General features: G+C 45.4%; 1 protein-coding gene across 1 annotated transcript in view; it reads left to right on the plus strand.

Moving 5' to 3' along the window:
* Positions 1 to 22,821, plus strand: part of lrrc73 (leucine rich repeat containing 73) — a 176,217-nt gene that overhangs the window by 66,097 nt on the left and 87,299 nt on the right. The window contains exon 2 of the mRNA XM_070884608.1: positions 17,744 to 17,904. Within this exon, the coding sequence (XP_070740709.1) occupies positions 17,744 to 17,904 (161 nt within the window). The remainder of the gene's footprint in view (positions 1 to 17,743; positions 17,905 to 22,821) is intronic.

The raw sequence follows: 22,821 nt of genomic DNA on the forward strand, positions 1-22,821 counted from the left end.
CTTGATGGTAAAGGTAGAGTGAGGGTTATGCCAGGCCATGAGGTAACAGATTGTGGTGGAATACAATTCTGCTGCTGCTGATGGCCCACAGCGCCTCTTGGATGCCCAATTTTGAGCTGAGAGATCTGTTTTAAGAACATAAGAACATAAGAAATAGGAGTAGGAGTAGACCTTATGGCCCCTTGAGCCTGTTCTGCCATTCAATAAGATCATGGCTGATCTGATCTTGGCCTCAACTCCCCATTCCTGCCTGTTCCCCATAACTCTTGACTTCGCTAGACTTCAAGAATCTGTCTATCTCAGCCTTGAATATATTCAATGACTCAGCCTCCACAGCTCCCTGGGGTAGGGAATTCCAAAGAGTCACAACCCTCTGAGAGAAGAAATTCCTCCTCATCTCAGTCCTAAATGGGCGACCCTTTATGTCCCCTTGTTCTAGATTCCCCCATGAGGGGAAATACCCTCAGTATCTACCCTGTCCAGCCCCCTGAGAATTTTACACATTTCAATATGATCACCTCTCATTCTTCTAAACTCCAATGAGTACAGGGCCAACCTGCTCAACCTTTCCTCATAAGACAACCCCTTCATCCCAGGAATCAACCTAGTGGACCTTCTCTGAACTGCCTCCAATGCATGTATTGCGCTCCTTAAATAAGGAGACCAAAACTGTATGCAGTACTCTAGGTGTGGCCTCACCAATACCCTGTACAGTTGTAGCAAGACTTCCCTACTTTTATACTCTATCCCCTTTGAAATAAAGGGCAACATTCCATTTGCCTTCCTAATTACGTGCTGTACCTGCATACTAACCTAGATCCCTCTGTACTGCAGCATTCTATAGTCTCTCCCCATTTAAATAAAATTTAGCTTTTCTATTGTTCCTACCAAAGTAGATAACCTCATATTTTCCCACATTATACTCCATCTGCCAAATTTTCACTTAATCTAACTATATCCTTTTGCAGACTCTTTTGGGCCGAAATAGCTCCCCTGGGGCCAGACATCACGACCAACTCAGTATTGTTTTCATTCAATGACCACCCAGGTGTAGGTTTAGCGGTGGTCAGCGATCAGGAATGGAATCCTTGCTTGATTAACTTCTCCTTACCCCAACAATGCCAAAGTTAACTGTAGCACGAAGAACACTGTTCCGGCTAAGATCAGCACAGAATGAACCTGGGACTTTCCAATCTGCCAGAAAATGTCAACTCTATGCTTGTTAGGCTACAGCACAGATGCAATATACATTTTAAAAATCAATCATATCATATCTATAATGCAGTCACAATCTAGGCTTTTCATTGGCTAAAAAAACAGCCATTGAAGCAGAAAACATTGTCTTTATGGCCCACCTCAAAAATGATCAGTGGTAGCAGGTTGAAAATAAGCAGTAAGTAAAACATAGTAGATAAAAAAACAATTAGACTAAAGAGAAGGGTAAAGTTAAAAGGGGTTAAGGCAACAAAAATAGTTAGTGTTTCATTTTTATGTAAGAGTGCATTGCATGTTTAATTTAGGGCAAATGACAGCAATAAAATTATTGCTCATATTTGAGTAGTTTTAATACTGAAAAATTGTCAGCATCACAGTATAGAGAAAGAAAGATTTTCTTTAATTGCGAAGCCTTGGTGCATCATACAGGCCATCCCAAGGCTGAGAGAAGTATGAGAATGCATGAGAAGTCAGGAAGCAGTGATTCGGTAATTGAACACTTGCATTATACAAGCCTATTGATTGTAGGGGAAAGCGAGGACAAATCAAAGTAAGGGGCTCTGCAGTTTCAAGATCCCGAGAAAGAACAAGGAGGATAACAAGGAATGGATCTCAATTTCAAGGGAGTGAGATTGCAGTTGGGAAGAAGATTGGTTAGGATGGCATTTGGAGGCGATGGAAAAACAAGAGAAGAAAGTTTAGAGTATAGCAACAGCACTAAAATGGAGAGAGATATATTATCTATGAAGCAAAAAGCCTGAAAAGAATCAGGCCTATAACTGGCATCCTCCTGTATTCGGGTTTCTAAATTGGACCCTGCTACTGTGAACATGTTACATGTGAAACAAGAGCTGACACAGAATGAATCCTGCCAGCAATGTGTTCTTTGAAAAAATCCTCCACTATTTATTTCTATTTATTTTAGGCTGCACTTACACATGTACAATTGGTTTGTGGCAGTTCTGTTCAGCGCTGGCACTAAAAAAGTTACACAGTGCAAATGAAGCCTAAAAGTCAAACATTAAATAAATTAAAGTTAAATAAATGGAAGTTGTTGTTATTAAAGGCAATGTCATGGGAACAGATCACAAAAGATACTTGAATAGAACCATGCAACATGACCAAAAAACACACAAAACAAATCCCAAACCTGACACACACAAAAAACATAATATTTTTCACAAAAAACAATATTGCATCCCCTAAAGAATTATAGGGTCCACGTTTCGGGCCACGCCTAGAACGGCGCAGCCTCGACCTGGACGCCCATTTTTCGCGCCCGAAAGTGCGCCTAGAAAATACCTGCAGATTCTCCAGCTCCCTGCAGGTCCTTTGCAGCTCGGCGCAGCGCAGCACGAGCTGTGGGGGGCGGAGCCAGGTCCCTGCGCTGAAATCAGTGCCGGGGCCTCTGCACAGGCACGCTACAGTGGGCGCGCATGTGCAGTAGCTCCAGGCGCCCAAAACTGTGTGGGAGGGGCCCGAAGCACGCAGCCCCTAGCCCTGGCCGAATGGCCTCACTGGGGCTGCGAGGATCAGGCTGCACCTCTCTCGTCCAGCTCCTGCTCTGGCTCCAGCTGGCTCTCTCAACCCCCAACCCCCCACCCCCCCCCCCCGCCAGCTCCCGCTCCGCTCACCCCCGCCCCCCAGCTCCCGTACCGCTCACCCCCGCCCCCCAGCTCCCGTTCCGACCCCCCCCGAAGCTCCCATTCCGACCCCCCACCCCCAGCTCCCGCACCGACGACCCCCTCCCCCCCGCTCCGACGACCCCCCCCCTCCCCCCCAGCTTCCGCTTCCCCTGGCCACCTACCTTTAACTCCTTCATCAGGCCCATCTGCCCGGCATCTTTCTGGGGGCAGGCCCCGCCCGAAGTCTTCGGCCCAGCTTCTTCACGTCAGCCGGGCCCGTTCAGCCTCTTCCCTCTCCTCTCCCCCCTGCCTCCCTCTCCTCTCGCCCCGCTCCCTCCCTCTCCTCTCCCTCCCCTCACTCTCTCCCCCCCCCTCCCCTCCCTGTCAGAAACACAGACACTGACGGACAGAGAGAAAGAGACACTGACAATGACAGACAGAGTGCGAGAGAGACACACAGACAGAGCGAGAGACACACTGGGGGGGCCCCATCCCAGCATGCTGTTGGAGGGCTCCCAGTGCTGCAAGTCAGTGAGTAGAAACATTTTTATTTATTGATTTTTTAAATTTTTTTTACTTTTTAATATTTTTTTTGATTGATTAATTGGTTGATTTATTGATGTATTTATCATTTATTATTGATGATGGCTCTTTATTTGTTAACCTGAAGTGTTTAATGTTTGTAAACTTCCCTTTAAATCCCACGCCCCCCCCCCATTCCCTACGCCTGATTTGTAACCTACGCCTTATTTTCTAAGTGTAGGCAAGGTTTTTCTGAGCATACAAAAATCTACACTTAGTCCATTCTAAGTTAGTTTGGAGTAAGTTTTCACTGCCTAAACTTTCAAAACGGGCGTAAGTGGCCGGACACGCCCCCTTTTGAAAAAAAAAATCTGTTCCAAACTGAAACTGTTCTAACTGACTAGAACTGCAGCAAACTAAATGACGAGAATTGCAATTTCTATGATACTCCATTCTAATCCAGTTGCTCCAAAAAAACAGGAGCAACTCAGGCCGAAACTTGGCCCCATTGAATGGTTACAGCATAGAAGGAGGCCATTCGGCCTGTTGAGCCAACTCTCTGCAAGAGCATTTCAGCTAGTCCCACTCCCCCACCCTTTCCCCGTAGCCCTGCAATTTTTTTTCCTTCAGGTTCTGTTATGTATGCAACACCTTGTAACCAGCATTCTACCGCCACCAGAGGGTGCATCTGTTGGAGTCCCAAGGGATCCCAGCATCCCTTGGGAGCATTGTATATAAGCAGGCCTCCCATGCTGTGCCAGCACTCTGGAGTCAGAACAAAGAGACTAAGATCACACTTACTCAAGTCTATAGTACTCAGTCACATTGCTTTATTTGAGACATAACAGGTTCCCTTTCCCTTTTGAAAGCCATGATTGAATCTGCCTCCACCACCCTCTCAGCCAGATCATAACCACTCGCTGCACAAAAACGTTTTTCCTTATGTCGCCTTTGGGCCTTCTGCCAATCACCTTAAATCTGTGTCCTCTGATTCTCGACCCTTCCGCCAATGGGAACAGTATCTACTCTGTCCAGACACCTCATGATTTTGAGCATCTCTATCAAATCTTTTCTTAACCTTCAGCCCTCATCCCTCATCCCTGGAATCATTCTCGTAAATCTTCTCTGCACCCACTCTAAGGCCTTCACATCCTTCCAAAAATGCGGTGCCCAAAATTGGACACAATACGCCAGTTGACACCGAACCAGTGTTTTATAAAGGTTCATCATAATTTCCTTGCTTTTCTAAAGGTTGGAGTTTTGGCTCATTTGCACCTTGGTTAGCACCCCGGCAGTTAAATGCTGTTTTCGGGTGTTATGCCAAGCGTACTGGATTAAGCGCCCGGCCGGAAGAATCGGCTGTTGGTTTGTGCCGACGCAAAAAATTACCGACCCTCCCTCCATTTTTAGCATGATGATGACATTAATCGTCGTGCAACGCTGCACAAGATACCAATGGCAAATGATGAGTCATAAATTGTACTCCAACAAAGTCACAAAAACTCCCCCCACCAAAATAAAACCATACAACATACAACGTTATGTTGCAGGGCAGTAAACAACAGTGAAACTACCTTACCGCAACAAGCTTCGGCTCGGGCGCACAAAATCTGTTGTGTAACACCTAACTTAACGCCAACGCTCCTCCCACTTACATTTTCGTCAAAACTTGCAGTCGAAGACGCAAACTATTTTCAGGTGCTCACTTTAATGCCCCGCCACAATTAATGCTCCGAAATGCAAAAAGCTCAAAATCCAGACCTATACCTCTATTTATGTAGCCCAGGAATCCATATGCTTTTTTAACCGCTTTCTCAACTTGCCCTGCTACCTTCAACAATTTGTGCACATATATCCCAGGTCTCTCTGTTCATGCACTCCCTTGAGAATTGTACCCTTTAGTTTATATATGCTCTCCTCATTCTTCCTAACAAAATGTATCACTTTGCACTTTTGCGCTAAATTTCATCTGCCACATGTCTGCCTATTCCTCCAGCCTATGTCTTCTTGAAGTCTGTCACTATCCTTCTCACTATTCACGATACTTCCGAGATTTGTGTCATCTGCAAATTTTGAAATTGTGCCCTGTATGAAATGGCAGACCAATTGAACAAGTACTTCGGTTCGGTATTCACTAAGGAGGACACAAACAACCTTCCGGATATAAAAGGGGTCAGAGGGTGTAGTAAGAAGGGGGAACTGAGGGAAATCCTTATTAGTCGGGAAATTGTGTTGGGGAAATTGATGGAATTGAAGGCCGATAAATCCCCAGGGCCTGATGGACTGCATCCCAGAGTACTTAAGGAGGTGGCCTTGGAAATAGCAGTTGCATTGACAGTCATTTTCCAACATTCCATAGACTCTGGATCAGTTCCTATGGAGTGCAGGGTAGCCAATGTAACCCCACTTTTTAAAAAAGGAGGGAGAGAGAAAACAGGGAATTATAGACCGGTCAGCCTGACATCAGTAGTGGGTAAAATGATGGAATCAATTATTAAGGATGTCATAGCAGCGCATTTGGAAAGAGGTGACATGATAGGTCCAAGTCAGCATGGATTTGTGAAAAGGAAATCATGCTTGACAAATCTTCTGGAATTTTTTGAGGATGTTTCCAGTAAAGTGGACAAGAGAGAACCAGTTGATGTGGTATATTTGGACTTTCAGAAGGCTTTCGACAAGGTCTCACACAAGAGATTAATGTGCAAAGTTAAAGCACATGGGATTGGGGGTAGTGTGCTGACATGGATTGAGAACTGGTTGTCAGACAGGAAGCAAAGAGTAGGAGTAAATGGGGACTTTTCAGAATGGCAGGCAGTGACTGGTGGGGTACCGCAAGGTTCTGTGCTGGGGCCCCAGCTGTTTACATTGTACATTAATGATTTAGACGAGGGGATTAAATGTAGTATCTCCAAATTTGCGGATGACACTAAGTTGGGTGGCAGTGTGAGCTGCGAGGAGAATGCTATGAGGCTGCAGAGTGACTTGGATAGGTTAGGTGAGTGGGCAAATGCATGGCAGATGAAGTATAATGTGGATAAATGTGAGGTTATCCACTTTGTTGGTAAAAACAGAGAGACAGACTATTATCTGAATGGTGACAGATTAGGAAAATGGGAGGTGCAATGAGACCTGAGTGTCATGGTACATCAGTCATTGAAGGTTGGCATGCAGGTACAGCAGGCGATTAAGAAAGCAAATGGCATGTTGGCCTTCATAGCGAGGGGATTTGAGCACAGGGGCAGGGAGGTGTTGCTACAGTTGTACAGGGCCTTGGTGAGGCCACACCTGGAGTATTGTGTACAGTTTTTGGTCTTCTAACTTGAGGAAGGACATTCTTGCTATTGAGGGAGTGCAGCGAAGGTTCACCAGACTGATTCCCAGGATGGCGGGACTGACATATCAAGAAAGACTGGATCACTGGAGTTCAGAAGAATGAGAGGGGATCTCATAGAAACGTTTAAAATTCTGACGGGTTTAGACAGGTTAGATGCAGGAAGAATGTTCTCAATGTTGGGGAAGTCCAGGACCAGGGGTCACAGTCTAAGGATAAGGGGTAAGCCATTTAGGACCGAGATGAGGAGAAACTTCTTCACCCAGAGAGTGGTAAACCTGTGGAATTCTCTACCACAGAAAGTTGTTGAGGCCAATTCACTAAATATATTCAAAAAGGAGTTAGATGTAGTCCTTACTACTAGGGGGATCAAGGGGTATGGCGAGAAAGCAGGAATGGGTTACTGAAGTTGCATGTTCAGCCATGAACTCATTGAATGGCAGTGCAGGCTCGAAGGACCGAATGGCCTACTCCTGCACCTATTTTCTATGTTTCTATGTCTATGTATCCCCAAGTCTAAGCGGTCCTAGTACCGACCCCTGGGGAAAACCACTGTATACCTTCCTCCATTCCGAAAACAACCATTCAGCACTACTCTCTGTTTGCTGTCACTTAGCCAATTTTGTATACATGCTGCCACTATCCCTTTTATTCCATGGTCTTCAACTTTGCTGGAAAGCCTATTATGTGGCACGTTGTCAAACGCCTTTTAGAAGTCTCTTCCTGCTTCGCTTCCCGCCCACGCACCATTACCTCTGGTGTCTCCCAAGGATCTATCCTTGGCCCCCTCCTATTTCTCATCTACATGTTGTCTCTTGGTGACATCATCCGAAACACAGCATCAGTTTCTATATGTATGCTGATGACTCGCCGCTCTACCTCACTACCATTTCTCTCGACTCCTCCATGGTCTCTAAATTGTCAGACTGCTTGTCCGATATCCAGTTCTGAATGAGCTGAAATGTTCTCGAATTAAATATTGGGAAGACCGAAGCCATTGTTTTCAATCCCCGGCACAAACTTCGTTCCCTAGCCACTGACTCCATCCCTCTCCCTAACATCTGTCTGAGGCTGAACCACGCTATTCGTAACCTTGGTATCATATTAGACCCTGAAATTAGCTACCGACCACATATCCGCAACATAACTATTTCCACCTCCATAACATCACTCATCTCCGCTCTTGCCTCAGCACATCTGCTGCTGAAACTCTCATCCATGCCTTTGTTACCTCTAGACTTGACTATTCCAATGCACTCCTGGCTGGCCTCCCACATTCTACCCTGCTGCCCGTGTCCTAACTCGCAACAAGTCCCATTCACCCATCACCCCTGTGCTCGCTGACCTACATTGGATCCCGGTTAAGCAACGCCTCGGTTTTAAAATTCTCATCCTTGATTTCAAATCCCTCCATGCCCTCGCCCCTCCCTAGAAGATTTGGAGAATTCAGGGCAAATATGTGCCCTTAAAGAAAAAGGGTGGGACTAACAAATCTGGAGCCACCTGGATGTCTAGTGATATACAGGTTAGGATAAAGAAAAGAAGGGAGGCTTATGACAGGTACTGAGGGCTACATACTGCAGAATCTCTAGAGGAGTATAGAAAGTGCAGGGGTGAAATTAAAAAGGATATCAGGAGAGCAAAGAGAGAGCATGAAAAATTCTTGGCAAGTAAAATCAATGAAAACCCAAAGATGTTTTATAAATATATTCAGAGCTAGAGGATAACTAAAGAAATGGTAGAGCCTATTCAAGACCATGTGGGTAATTTGTGTGCAGAGGCGCAAGATGTTGGTATGGTTCTTATTGAATACTTTGTATCTGTTTTCACAAAAGAGAGGGGCGATGCAGGCACTGCTATCAAGGAGGAGGAGTGTGAAATATTAGATGAAATAAACAGAGGGAGAGAGGAGGTATTGAGGGGTTTAGCAGCTTTGAAAGTGGATAAGTCCCCAGGCCCAGATGAAATGTGTCCCAGGCTATTAAGCGAAGCAAAAGTGGAAATAGCAGAGGCTTTGACCATCATTTTCCCATCCTCTCTGGCTTTGTGTGCTGTCAGAGGACTGGAGGACTGCTAATGTGGTACATTTGTTTAAGAAGGGAGAAAGTAATTACAGGCCAGTCAGCTGAACCTCAGTGGTGGGAAAATTATTGGATAAAATCTTGAAGGACAGGATAAATTTTCATTTAGAAAGACACAGATTAATCAAGGCCAGTCAGTGATTTGTTAAGGGAAGGCCATGGCTGACTAACTTGATTGAATATTTCAAGGAGATAACCAGGAGGGACAATGAGGGCAAAGCGTATGATGGATTTTAGCAAAGTTTTTGATAAGGTCCCACATGGCAGACTGGTCATGAAAGTAAAAGTCCATGGGATCCTGGGCAAAGTGGCAAGTTGGATCCAAAATTGGTTCAGAGGAAGGAGTCAGAGTAATGATTGATGGATGTTTTTGTGACTGGAAGGATGTTTCCAGTGAGGTTCCGCAGGGCTCAGTGCTGGGTCCCTTGCTTTTTGTGGTGTACATCAATGATGTAGATTTGAATATAGAGGATATAATTAAGAAGTTTGCAGATGATACTAAAATCGGCTGTGTGATTGATAATAAAGAAGAAAGCTGCGGACTGCAGGAAGATATCAATCAACTGGTCAGGTGGGCAGAACAGTGGCAAATGGAATTTAATCCAGAGAAGTGTGAGGTAATGCATTTGGGGAGGGCTAACAAGGAAAGGAAATACACATTAAATGGTAGGTCATTGAGAAGTGTAGAGGAACAAAGGGCCCTTGTCGTGCATGTCCACAGATCCCTGAAGGTAGCAGGCCAGGTAGATAAGGTGGTTAAGAAGGCACACGGAATGCTTGCCTTTATTAGCCAAGGCATAGAATACAAGAGCAGGGTGGGGTTATGATTGAACTGTATAAAACACTTGTTAAGCCACATCTGGAGTACTGCGTGCAGTTCTGGTCACCGTATTACAGGAATGACATGATTGCACTGGAGAGGGTACATTTACAAGGTTGTAGCCGGGAGGGAAGAATCTTAGTTATGAGGACAGATTGGATAGGCTGGGTTTGCTTTCCTTGGAACAGAGGAGGCTAAGGGGAGACCTCATTGTGGTGTATGAAATTATGAGATGCCTGGATAGAGTAGATAGAAAGGGCCTATTTCCCTTAGCAGAGGGGTCAACAACCAGGGGGCATAAATTTAAAGTAATTGGTAATGGTGCAGCGTCGAGAATCCGAAGTTCCGGAATGTACCGGACTCCGGGACGATCGGTGGCAAGGTCATCCGAAATCCGTAAAATGTTCTGGAATCTGGACCCAACGACCCTGCCAATCTCGAGGCCCCGCTGCTGCCCGACCTCGGGCCTTGCCTCGTCACCGCTCGCCTCACCCCGCCACTGCCCTCGGGACCTTCTCGCCGGCCCGCCCGAAAACCTCCTCGGCGGGGCCCGCCCAACGACATCCTTGGTGTGGCCGGACGGCCCGAACAGCTCCTCGGCGGGAATTCCCCCCCCCCCCCCGCCCTTTCTGACGTTCTAAAATCCGGAAATATACAAACCTAGGCTCGGGTGTTTCCGGACTCGTGACGTCAGAAACAAATCGAAAGTCCGGAAAAGCCCGGAATCCAGAACAGTCTCGGTCCCGAGGGTTCCGGATTTTAGGCGCTGCACCTGAAGAAGGTTTAAAGGAGATTTGAGGAGAAATTTCTTCACGCAGAAGGTTGTGGGAGTCTGGAACTCACAGCCAGAAACCCTCATCACATTTAAAAAGTACTTGGATGCGCACTTGAAGTGCCGTAACCTGCAGGGTTACAGACTTAGAGCTGGTTAGTGGGATTAGGCTGGATAGCCTCTTGTTGGGTGGCACGAACATGATGGGCCGAAATTGCCTCCTTCATGCTGCAAATTTCTATGATTCTATGATTCTATCTTTGTAATCTTCTTCAGCTCCACAACCCCCCCCCGCCCCCCTGCCCGCCGAGATATCTGCGCTCCTCTAATTCTGCCCTCGAGCATCCTGATTATAATCACTCAACCATTGGCAGCCGTGTCTTCTGTTGCCTAGACCCTAACCTCTGCAATTTCCTTCCTAAAACTCTCCGCTTCTCTACCCATCTGTCCTCCTTTCAGACGCTCCTTAAAACCTACAACCAAGCATTTGGTCACCTGCCCTAATTTCTCCTTATGTGGCTAGGTGTCAATTTTTTGGTCTTATAATACCCCTGTGAAGCGCCTTGGGATGGTTTACTATGTTAAAGGCTCTATATAAATACAAGTTGTTGTTGTTGTCCATGTACACCACATCAACCGCCTTGCCCTCATCAACCATCTCTGTTACCTCATCAAGAAACTCAATCAAATTAGTTAAACACGATTTGCCTTTAACAAATCCATGCTGGCTTTTCTTAATTAATCCGCACTTGTCCAAGTGAATGTTAATTTTGTCCTGGGTTATCATTTCTAAAAGCTACCCCACTACTGAGGTTAAACTGACTGGCCTGTGGTTGCTGGGTTTATCCTTACACCCTTTTTTAAACAAGGGTGTAACATTTGCAATTCTCCAGCCCTCTGGCACCAACCCCGAAGGATTGAAAGATTATGGGTAGTACCTCCCCAATCTCCACCTTTACACCCTCAGCATCCGAGGATGCATCCCATCCGATCCTGGTGTCTTATCTACTTTAAGTACAGCCAGCCTTTCCAGTATCTCTTTATCAATTTTTATCCCATCCAGTATCTGAACTACCTCCTCCTTCACTGTGACATTGGCAGCATCTTCTTCCTTGGTAAAGGTAGATGCAAAGTACTCATTTAGTACCTCAGCTATGCCCTCTGCCTCCTTGCATAGATCTCCATTTTAGTTCCTAATCGGCCTCACCCCTCCTCTTGCGACACGTTTACTATTTATATGCCTATAGAAAACTTTTGGATTCCCTTTTTATGTTAGCTGTCAATCTCTTCTCATACTCTCTCTTTGCCCCTCTTATTTCCTTTGTTACTTCCCATCTGAACTTTATTTCTCTGTCTGGTTCTCACTTGTATTCTCAACCTGACATCTGTCATATGCCACCTTTTTCTGCTTCATCTTACTCGCTATCTCTTTCGTCATCCAGGGAGCTCCGGTTTTGGTTGCCCAACGTATCCCCCTCGTGGAAATATACCTCGACTGTACCCGAACCAACTCCTCGTTAAAGGCAGATTAATCTTCCAAACTTTGATTCCAATTTGCCCAGGCCAGATCTGCTCTTAACCCACTGAAATGGGCCTTCCTCCAATTAAATATTTTTACTCTAGATTGTTCCCTGTCCTTTTCCATATTTAGTCTAAACCTTATTGTTATGTCTTGAATAAAGAATCTGACCAGATATTGTAAGCTCTGATGTGCGACCGTAGTCCTTTATTACAGGTCTCCAGAGTGCCTTTCCAGCCTGTGAGGCCTCCTTATGCACAGGTGCTCCCAAGGGATTGTGGGATCTCTTGGGACTCCGGGTGATGAGCCCTCTTGTGGTTAATCAAGTTATTTACAGGTTTACATATATAACACTTATGATACCTGTGATCACTGTTCCCTAAATATTTCCCCACTGACACTTGCCCTACTTGACCCACCTCATTCCCCAGAACCAGATCCAGCAATGCCTCCTTCCTCGTTGGGTCAGAAACGTACTGATCAAGAAAGTTCTCCTGAACACATTTCAGAAATTCTTCTCCCTTTCCGCCCTTTACACTATTACTATCCCAGTATATATTAGGATAGTCAGAGGGAGATAGAAGAGCAAATATGTAGGCAAATTACTGAGAAGTGCAAAAACTATTAAAAAAATATAAGGAATATAGAGGGGATTTGAGGGGAAATTTCTTCATGCAGAGGGTTGTGAGGGTCTAGAACTCACTGCCTGAAAGTGTGGTAGAGGCAGAAACCCTCACCACATTTAAAAAGTACTTGGATGTGCACTTGAAGTGCCATAACCTACAAGGCTACAGATCAAGAGTTAGAAAGTGGGATTAGGCTGGATAGCTCTTTGTCGGCCGGCGTGAACACGAAGGGCCAAAATGTCCTCCTTCCGTGCTGTAAATTTCTATGATGCTTCTATAATTCTATAATTGAAATCTTTCATTATCACAGCTCTATAGTTCTTGCACCTCTCTGTAATTTCCTTGCAAATTTGCTATGCTATATCCTTCCCACTACTTGGTGGCCTATAGAATACACCTAATAGTGTCATGGCATCTTTATTGTTTCTCAACTCTAGCCAAATAGATTCTGTCCTTGAGCCCTCCAGGACATTCTCTCTCTCCAGCACTGTAATATTCTCCGAAACCAATAATGCCATCCCACTTATAGAAACATAGAAAATAGGTGCAGGAGTAGGCCATTCGGCCCTTCGAGCCTGCACCACCATTCAATGACTCCTTTTTGAATATATTTAGTGAATTGGCCTCAACAACTTCCTGTGGTAGAGAATTCCACAGGTTCACCACTCTCTGGGTGAAGAAGTTTCTCCTCATCTCGGTCCTAAATGGCTCACCCCTTATCCTTAGACTGTGACCCCTGGTTCTTATCTTCTCCAACATTGGGAACATTCTTCCTGCATCGAGCCTATCTAAACCCGTCAGAACTTTAAACGTTTTTATGAGATCCCCTCTCATTCTTCTGAACTCCAGTGAATACAAGCCCAGTTGATCCAGTCTTTCTTGATATGTCAATTCCGCCTTCCGGGAATCAGTCTGGTGAACCTTCGCTGCACTCCCTCAATAGCAAGAATGTCCTTCCTCAAGTTAGGAGACTAAAACTGTACACAATACTCCAGGTGTGGCCTCACCAAGGCCCTGTACAACTGTAGCAACACCTCCCTGCCCCTGTACTCAAATCCCCTCGCTATGAAGGCCAACATGCCATTTGCTTTCTTAACCGCCTGCTGTACCCTGCATGCCAACCTTCAATGACTGATGTACCATGACACCCAGGTCTCATTGCACCTCCCCTTTTCCTAATCTGTCACCATTCAGATAATAGTCTGTCTCTCTGTTTTTACCACCAAAGTGGATAACCTCACATTTATCCACATTATAGTTCATCTGCCATGCATTTGCCCACTCACCTAACCTATCCAAGTCACTCTGCAGCCTAATAGCATCCTCCTCGCAGCTCACACTGCCACCCAACTTAGTGTCATCTGCAAATTTGGAGATACTACATTTAATCCCCTCATCTAAATCATTAATGTACAATGTAAACAGCTGGGGCCCCAGCACAAAACCTTGCGATACCCCACTAGTCACTGCCTGCCATTCTGAAAAGTACCCATTTACTCCTACTCTTTGCCTGTTGTCTGCCAACCAGTTCTCAATCCATGTCAGCACACGACCCCCAATCCCATGTGCTTTAACTTTGCACATTAATCTCTTGTGTGGGACCTTGTCGAAAGCCTTCTGAAAGTCCAAATATACCACAGCAACTGGTTCTCCCTTGTCCACTCTACTGGAAACACCCTCAAAAAATTCCAGAAGATTTGTCAAGCATGATTTCCTTTTCATAAATCCATGCTGACTTGGACCTATCATGTCACCTCTTTCCAAATGCGCTGCTATGACATCCTTAATAATTGATTCCATCATTTTACCCACTACCGATGTCAGGCTGACCGGTCTATAATTCCCTGTTTTCTCTCTCCCTCCTTTTTTAAAAAGTGGGGTTACATTGGCTACCCTCTACTCCACAGGAACTGATCCAGAGTCTATGGAATGTTGGAAAATGACTGTCAATGCATCCGCTATTTCCAAGGCCACCTCCTTAAGTACTCTGGGATGCAGTCCATCAGGCCCTGGGGATTTATCGGCCTTCAATCCCATCAATTTCCCCAACACTATTTCCCGACTAATAAGGATTTCCCTCAGTTCCTCCTTCTTACTACACCCTCTGACCCCTTTTATATCCGGAAGGTTGTTTGTGTCCTCCTTAGTGAATACCGAACCAAAGTACTTGTTCAATTGGTCTGCCATTTCTTTGTTCCCCGTTATGACTTCCCCTGATTCTGACTGCAGGGGACCTACGTTTGTCTTTACTAACCTTTTTCTCTTTACATATCTATAGAAGCTTTTGCAGTCCGTCTTCTTTTCAGTCCTTCCCTATCTTTCCTGAACACCTTATATCTAGGAATATTTAGTACCCAATCCTGCCCTTTTTCGAACCAGATCTCCGTTATCGTGACAAAATCATATTCCCATGTGTCTATTTGCAGCTGCAACTCACCAACCTTATTTAACACACTTCGCGCATTCAAACAAATGCACTGTAAACCTATCTTAGACCTTCTTGTATTCTCTTTTAGTCTGACCTCAACTAACACTGTACAATTTCTGACTCTCGCGCTATCTGTCTCTCCCAATTCTTTGTGCACCTTGTTTCTCCTTTTTAATGCTGCATCCTGGTGCCCACCCCCTTGCCAAATTAGTTTAAACCCTCCCCAACAGCACTAGCAAACCCCCCTGTGAGGACATTGGTCCCGGCTCTGATGCGGTGCAACCTGTCTGGCCTGTACAGGTCCTACTTCCCCCAGAATCGGTCCAAATGTCCCAAGAATCTGAAGCTCTCCCTCCTGTTTCATCTCTCCAGCCACGCATTCATCTGCTCTATCCTCTTATTTCTATACTCACTAGCTCGTGGCACCGGGAGTAATCCAGAGATTACTACCTTTGAGTCCTGCTTTTTAAACTCTTTCCTAGCTCTCTAAAATCTGCTTGCAGGACTTTGTCCCTCATTCTACCTATGTCATTGGTACCGATATGGACCACCACCTCTGGCTGTTCGCTCTCTCCCCCCAGAATGTTCTGCAGCCACTCAGTGACATCCTTGACCCTAGCACCAGGGAGACAACATATCATCCCTGTGGCCACAGAAATGCTATCTGTTCCCCTAACTACTGAATCCCCTGTCACTTGTTGCTTTTCAGATCTTAGTCCTCCCACCCCCCCGTGTAGCTGAGCCACCCGTAGTGCCATGGACTTGGCTCTGGCTGTACTCCCCAGAGGAAGCATTGCTCTCAACAGTATTCAGTTGTGACTACTAGTTGGAGGGCGAGATGCACTTATGGGACTCCTGCGCTACCTGCCCGGTCCATCTTGTCTGTCTGGCAGCCACCCATTCCCTCTCTGCCTGCGCACTCTTACGCAGCTCTCAGCCTCACGGATGCACCAGAGTGATGCCAGCTGCTGCTCAAAGCTCCGAAATCTGGAGCTTGAGATCCTCCAGCTGATGACACTTCATGCACATGTGGTTGTCCAGGACACGGGAAGCATCCTGGAGTTCCCACATGGTACAGGATGTGCATTCCACAGGACCGAGCTGCCCTGCCATGCCTCTACTTAATAGACTATTAAGTAACTTAACAGCAATAAACTTAAGACTTAACAATGAATAATCAATCACTCACCAATCAGCTCCTTCCTTTGTGCTGACATCACTTACCTCGCTCCCTGACACTTATGGTCCCTCCGGGCTCTCAGGCCTACCTTTATCTGCAGCCACTCCTCTCACGATCCTGCATGTTTGCTCTCGTGTCTATTAACCTTAAGAGTCACTTATAGGCCAGACCAGGTAAGGACAGCAGATTTCCTTCCCTGAAGGACATTAGTAAACCGGATGGGTTTTTACATTTTCATGGTTACCATTGCTGATACTAGTTTTTTATTCCAGCTTCATTTAACCATCTAAATTTAAATTCCCCAACTGCCGTGGTGGGATTTGAACTCACATATCTGGATCATTGGTCAAGGATTACTAGTTAAGTAACATAACCACTATGGTACTGTCTCCTGCTAGCAGTGTGTGCAAGCTGTGAGATGTGGTTGTGAGGCTTGCAGCAGTGCTAAGTGTGTGAAGGTGAGATGAAGCAATGAATGTGAGATATGAGTCGTGATTGATATAGATTGTTGGCAGGTGAGTGAAGGGCGGATGGTGAACTGAGCAGTGTCTAAGCCTGGTGGTTCAATTGAAAGGATTTGGCATTTGGGGATGAATTCACTGACCTTGACCACTCATGTGTTTGTCATGAAGCTTCTTGTAGCATTGCATCGAGTTCCTCAGGGCTACATTGCTGGCATTAACCACAATAGCTATCTGCTCCTATTGCCTTCTCAGAGTTTGTTTGGAGGATCTCCTGGCCCCCTGTGGTTACAGGACTTCGCTTCTCCTATCCACCAACTGCACCAAGGCCTCCAGTGCTGTGTCGGAGAATCTTGAAGCCTGCTCTCTGTCCTGTTGTACCATCAGTACATCTTCTTGCTCACACCCTCTTCCCCAGCCACTTCCAGCACCTGCTGCAGCCAGAAAGCACCTCCCATTTAAGAGGTGCAGGCTGCCTTTAAGTAGAGAAGGTTATTTTAAGTGGTGCTAGCCTCGCACAAACTTGGGTCCATTGCTGAGGCTTCCAACCACCCAACAGCGCATTCAGCACCTCAGCGACTGATCTGGGAGATGAAGGAATGAATCTCATCTGTGGACTGTTACCGCCTGATGGAATAAAATCAGGTATGAACTATGTATAGCACTTGTGCTGAATAAGCCCATCAGGCAGTAGGAATCTTATATTGACTCGACTTGGGCAGCACTCGCAGTGGCTTAATTGGTAAATTTACCATCTGGTGTGGTCTGGTTTCATCTCGATTATTTAAATTAGCATTTGCATGCTGCCTGCTTCTGAAAGAATGTGGCGGGTTAATCGCAATTCCTGGGCCAGTTTTCTGGCCATGTCCAATTTCTAATCCTTGACCTTTACCTGTTGTTTGCCTTTGCCCTCTTTGTTTGCTCTGTTCAATGAATTGGTTTCTCCTGCCTACACAGTGGCAGTTTCAATGATGAATCTGATCTGAACCGTTCTCTTTCAGATTCTGACTGCCCTGCTATGATATTTTCAGTTTTTATTTCCTATGGCACTATCTCATTGCTAAATACAAAATGCATTGAAATATTCTGTGTTATTTGTTGTGTTGTTTGCCATGCCATTTAACTCATGCCCTAAGGGTATTTAACAAATTTATTTTCTGTAGCCTGCATGGCAGCCCCCTCACTGATTCCGGATTGGCTGTCCTGAACCCTGTCCTTTCTCTGCATCCCTCCCTAATATCACTGGACCTCGGAGACTGTATTCTAGGAGATGAAGGAATGAATCTCATCTGTGGACTGTTACCCCCTGACGGAGCAAAATCAGGTATGAACTATGCATGGCATTTGTGCTGAACCAGCCCATCAGGCAGTGGGAACTAGAGTCTGAATCTTATATTGACTCGACTTAGGCAGCACGCCCAGTGGCTTCGTTGGTAAATTTGCAGTCTGGTTTCATCTCTATTCTGTGCTGAATTAGCTAATCTCATATGGTGCAGAATTGTGGGATATTATCATTGGGCTCAGTGCCCTCAGACTGATCTCAGATGGTGCAGAATTATGGGATATTATCATTGGGCTCAGTGCCCTCAGACTACGAAGGAGAACAATCAGTTCTGTTCCGATTCCTAATTGCTATTCAGTGACCAATATAAATTGCTTGTTTGTGGACAGTATTGGATTGGGCTGTGATGTGCCCGTGGTCAAATAGCCTGCTGACCTTATACGCAGGTATTAACGGGTTGCCAGAGCAGGTGCAGAGGAAGTGTGCAATCGGCTGAGGAACCTGCACAGCCAGAGGCATGGAGGCCCTGCGCCTCATTAGATTATTGTTAGGCCATCTCCCACTTGGCAGCTGGCCAAATTGACATCCTGATCGGTGGGCAGGAGGGAATGTAGTGACACAAGACTGCAGCGGACCATCCCTGGCACTCAGAGGTAGCATCAGCTCCAGGCTCTCGATTAGGTAGGGGTTGTGCTGGAGATCGGGAGAAATATTGAGAATGTTTCAGGGGTACATAAGTAAATGGTGCCAATAGCAAGACTACCACTCATGACCCTATACCCAGCCATGGTCAGAGACATTGCTCCTTTTTTTGGGGGGGGAACAACCAAACATAAACACCAGTGCAGCACTTGTCTCCTTCAAGTTGGTCATTGAAGACAGCAGCACTTGTAGAGCACAGAAGGAGGCCATTCGGCCCTTTGAATGTACAGCATTGCAATTTCAAAAGTACTCTTGTTCTAATCCATCGGCATTTCTGCTTTTCCAATTCCTCTATAGCAAGCCTACATCAGTTGTGAGCAAACTTTGTAATTTTTAATTTGAGATCAAATTAGTGAGCAGTTAGAAATGCATGGGATAATTCAGAGCTGCCAACATGGATTTGTTAAAGTCAAGTTGTGCTTGACAAAAGTAACAGTTTCTTTAGAAGAAGTGACTGTTGGATAGATAAAGGAAATGCAGTAGATGTGATATATATAGATTTTCAGAAGGCATTTGAAAAGGTGTCTGTTAAAAGTTCGGGTTTGCCATAGATATCTCCTCAGATGCAGCAACGCCACTTGCTCCTATGGCAATCGACTCACACATCTCTATATCTACTTGCATGATAGCACACCCATAATAACAATACTACATTCTGACCTCGACAGGATATTCATGTCTTTTGTGGATACTAAATATTCCTGGATATAATGAGTTCAGGAAAGAAAGGGACGGAAAGAAAGGAGCTGGGGTGACAGTATTGATTAAGGAGAATGTAACAATGCTGGAGAGAGAGGATATCCTGGAGGGGTGAAGGACAGAATCTATTTGGTTAGAATTGAGGAACAATAGAGGTTCCATTATAGAACCAGGTGTATTCTATAGGCTGCCAACTAGTGGGAAAGATGCTGAGGAGTAAATTTGCAGGGAAAATACAGAGAGGTGCAAGAACTGTCGAATAGTGATGAGAGGGGACTTCAACTAATATAGACTGGGATAGTAATAGTGTAAAGGGCAGAGAGGGGGAAGAATTTCTGAAGTGTGTTCAGGAGAACTTTCTTGATCAGTACATTTCTGGCCCAACGAGGAAGGAGGCATTGCTGGATCTGGTTCTGGGGAACGAGGTGGGTCAAGTAGGGCAAGTGTCAGTAGGGGAACATTTAGGGAACAGTGATCATAGTATAACAAGGATTAGATTAGCTATGGAAAGGGACAGGGAACAACCTAGAGTAAAAATACTTAATTGGAGGAATTCCAATTTCAGTGGGTTGAGAACGGATCTGGCCCAGGTAAATTGAAATCAAAGATTGGCAGGCCAAACTGTAATCGAACAATGGCCTGCCTTTAAAGAGAACATAAGAGCATAAAAAATAGGAGCAGGAGTAGGCCATAAGGCCCCTCAAGCCTGCTCCGCCATTCAATAAGATCATGGCTGATCTGATCATGGACTCAGCTCCACTTCCCTGTCTGCTCCCCATAACCCCTTATCCCCTTACTGTTTAAGAAATTGTCTATTTCTGTCTTAAATTTATTTAATGTCCCAGCCTCCACAGCTCTCTGAGGCAGCGAATTCCATAGATTCACAACCCTCTGAGAGAAGAAATTTTTCCTCATCTCAGTTCTAAATGGGCGGCCCCTTATCCTAAGATCATGCCCTCTAGTTCTAGTCTCCCCCACCAGTGGAAACATCCTCTCTGCATCCACCTTGTCAAGTCCCCTCATTATCTTATATGTTTCGATAAGAAGACCTCTCATTCTTCTGAATTCTAATGAGTGGAGACCCAACCTACTCAACCTTTCCTCATAAGTCAATCCACTCATCCTCGGGATCAACCTAGTGAACCTTCTGTGAACTGCCTCCACAGCAAGTATATCCTTTCATAAATATGGAAACCAAAACAGCACGCAGTATTCCAGGTGTGGCCTCACCAATACCCTATACAGCTGTAACAAGACTTCCCTGCTTTTGTACTCCATCCCCTTTGCAATAAAAGCCAAGATTCCATTGGTCTTCCTGATCACTTGCTGTACCTGCATACTATCCTTTTATGTTTCATGCACAAGTACCCCCAGGTCCCGCTGTACTGCAGCAATTTGCAATCTTTCTCCATTTAAATAATAACTTGCTCTTTGATTTTTTTTCTGCCAAAATGCATGACCTCACATTTTCCAACATTATACTCCATCTGCCAAATTCTTACCCACTCATTTAGCCTGTCTATGTCCTCCTGCAGCCTCTTTATGTCCTCCTCACACATTACCCTTCCTTCTATCTTTGTATCGTCAGCAAACTTGACTACGTTATACTCAGTCCCCTCTTCCAAGTCGTTAATATAGATTGTAAATAGTTGGGGTCCCAGCACCGATCCCTGTGGCACCCCACTCGTTACTGAGTGCCAACCAGAGAATGAACCATTTATCCCGACTCTCTGGTCTCTGTTTGTCAGCCAATCTTCTATCCATGCGAACATATTACCCCCAACCCCGTGAACTTTTATCTTGTGCAGTAACCTTTGGTGTGGAACCCTGTCAAATACATTCTGCAAGTCCAAATACACCACATCCACTGGTTCCCCTTTATCCACCCTGTTGGTTACATCCTCAAAGAACTCCAGCAAATTTGTCAAACATCACTTCCCCTTCATAAATCCATGCTGACTTTGCCTGACCAAATTTTGCTTTTCCAAATGTCCTGTTACTGCTGCTTTAATAATGGACTCCAACATTTTCAGGAGATGGTTCAGGTACACTTGAGGTACATTCTCACGAGGGGGAAAAGTAGGACAATGAAAGTCAGAGCTCCCTGAATGATGAAAGAGATAGAGAGCAAGAAAGGGAAATCATGCTTGACAAATCATCTAGAATTTTTTGAGGATGTAACTGGTAGAGTAGACAAGGGAGAACCAGTGAATGTGGTGTATTTGGACTTTCAAAAGGCTTTTGACAAGGTCCCACACAAGAGATTGGTGTGCAAAATTAAAGCACATGGTATTGGGGGTAATGTACTGACGTGGATAGAGAACTGGTTGGCAGACAGGAAGCAGAGAGTCGGGATGAACGGGTCCTTTTCAGAATGGCAGGCAGTGACTAGTGGGGTGCTGTAGGGCTCAGTTCTGGGACCCCAACTATTTACAATATACATTAATGATTTAGATGAAGAAATTGAGTGTAATATCTCCAAGTTTGCAGATGACACTAAGCTGGGTGGTGGTGTGAGCTGTGAGGAGGATGCTAAGAGGCTGCAGGGTGACATGGACAGGTTAGGTGAGTGGGCAAACGCATGGCAGATGCAGTATAATGTGGATAAATGTGAGGTTATCCACTTTGGTGGCAAAAACACGAAGGCAGAATATTATCTGAATGGCGGCAGATTAGGAAAAGGGGAGGTGCAAAGTGACCTGGGTGTCATGGTACATCAGTCATTGAAAGTTGGCATGCAGGTACAGCAGGCGGTGAAGAAGGCAAATGGTATGTTGGCCTTCATAGCTAGGGGATTTGAGTATAGGAGCAGGGAGGTCTTACTGCAGTTGTACAGGGCCTTGATGAGGCCTCACCTCGAATATTGTGTTCAGTTTTGACCTCCTAATCTGAGGAAGGACGTTCTTGCTATTGAGGGAGTGCAGCGAAGGTTCACCAGATTGATTCCCGGGATGGCAGGACTGACATATGAGAAGAGACTGGATCGACTGGGTCTGTATTCACTGGAGCTCAGAAGGATGAGAGGGGATCTCATAGAAATTTATAAAATTCTGATGGGACTGGACAGATTAGATGCAGGAAAAATGTTCCCGATGTTGGGGAAGTCCAGAACCAGGGGACATAGTCTAAGGATTAGGGGTAAGCCATTTAGGACTGAGATGAGGAGAAACTTCTTCACTCAGAGAGTTGTTAGCCTGTGGAATTCCCTACCGCAGAGAGTTGTTGATGCCAGTTCATGGGCTATATTCAAGAGGGATTTAGATATGGCCCTTACAGCTAAAGGGATCAAGGAGTATGGAGAGAAAGCAGGAAAGGGGTACTGAGGTGAATGATCAGCCATGATCTTATTGAGTGGTGGTGCAGGCTTGAAGGGCCAAATGGCCTACTCCTGCACCTATTTTCTATGTTTCTATGTTTCTATGAAGCAGAAAAAGATGGCGTATGACAGATGTCAGGTTGAGAATACAAGTAAGAACCAGGGAGAATGTAGACGGTTCAGAGGGGAAGTGAAAAAGGAAATAAGAGGGGCAAAGAGCTAGTATGAGAATAGATTGGTAG

The sequence above is a fragment of the Pristiophorus japonicus genome, chromosome 7 (assembly GCF_044704955.1).
Source record: "Pristiophorus japonicus isolate sPriJap1 chromosome 7, sPriJap1.hap1, whole genome shotgun sequence".
NCBI lineage: Eukaryota > Metazoa > Chordata > Chondrichthyes > Pristiophoridae > Pristiophorus > Pristiophorus japonicus.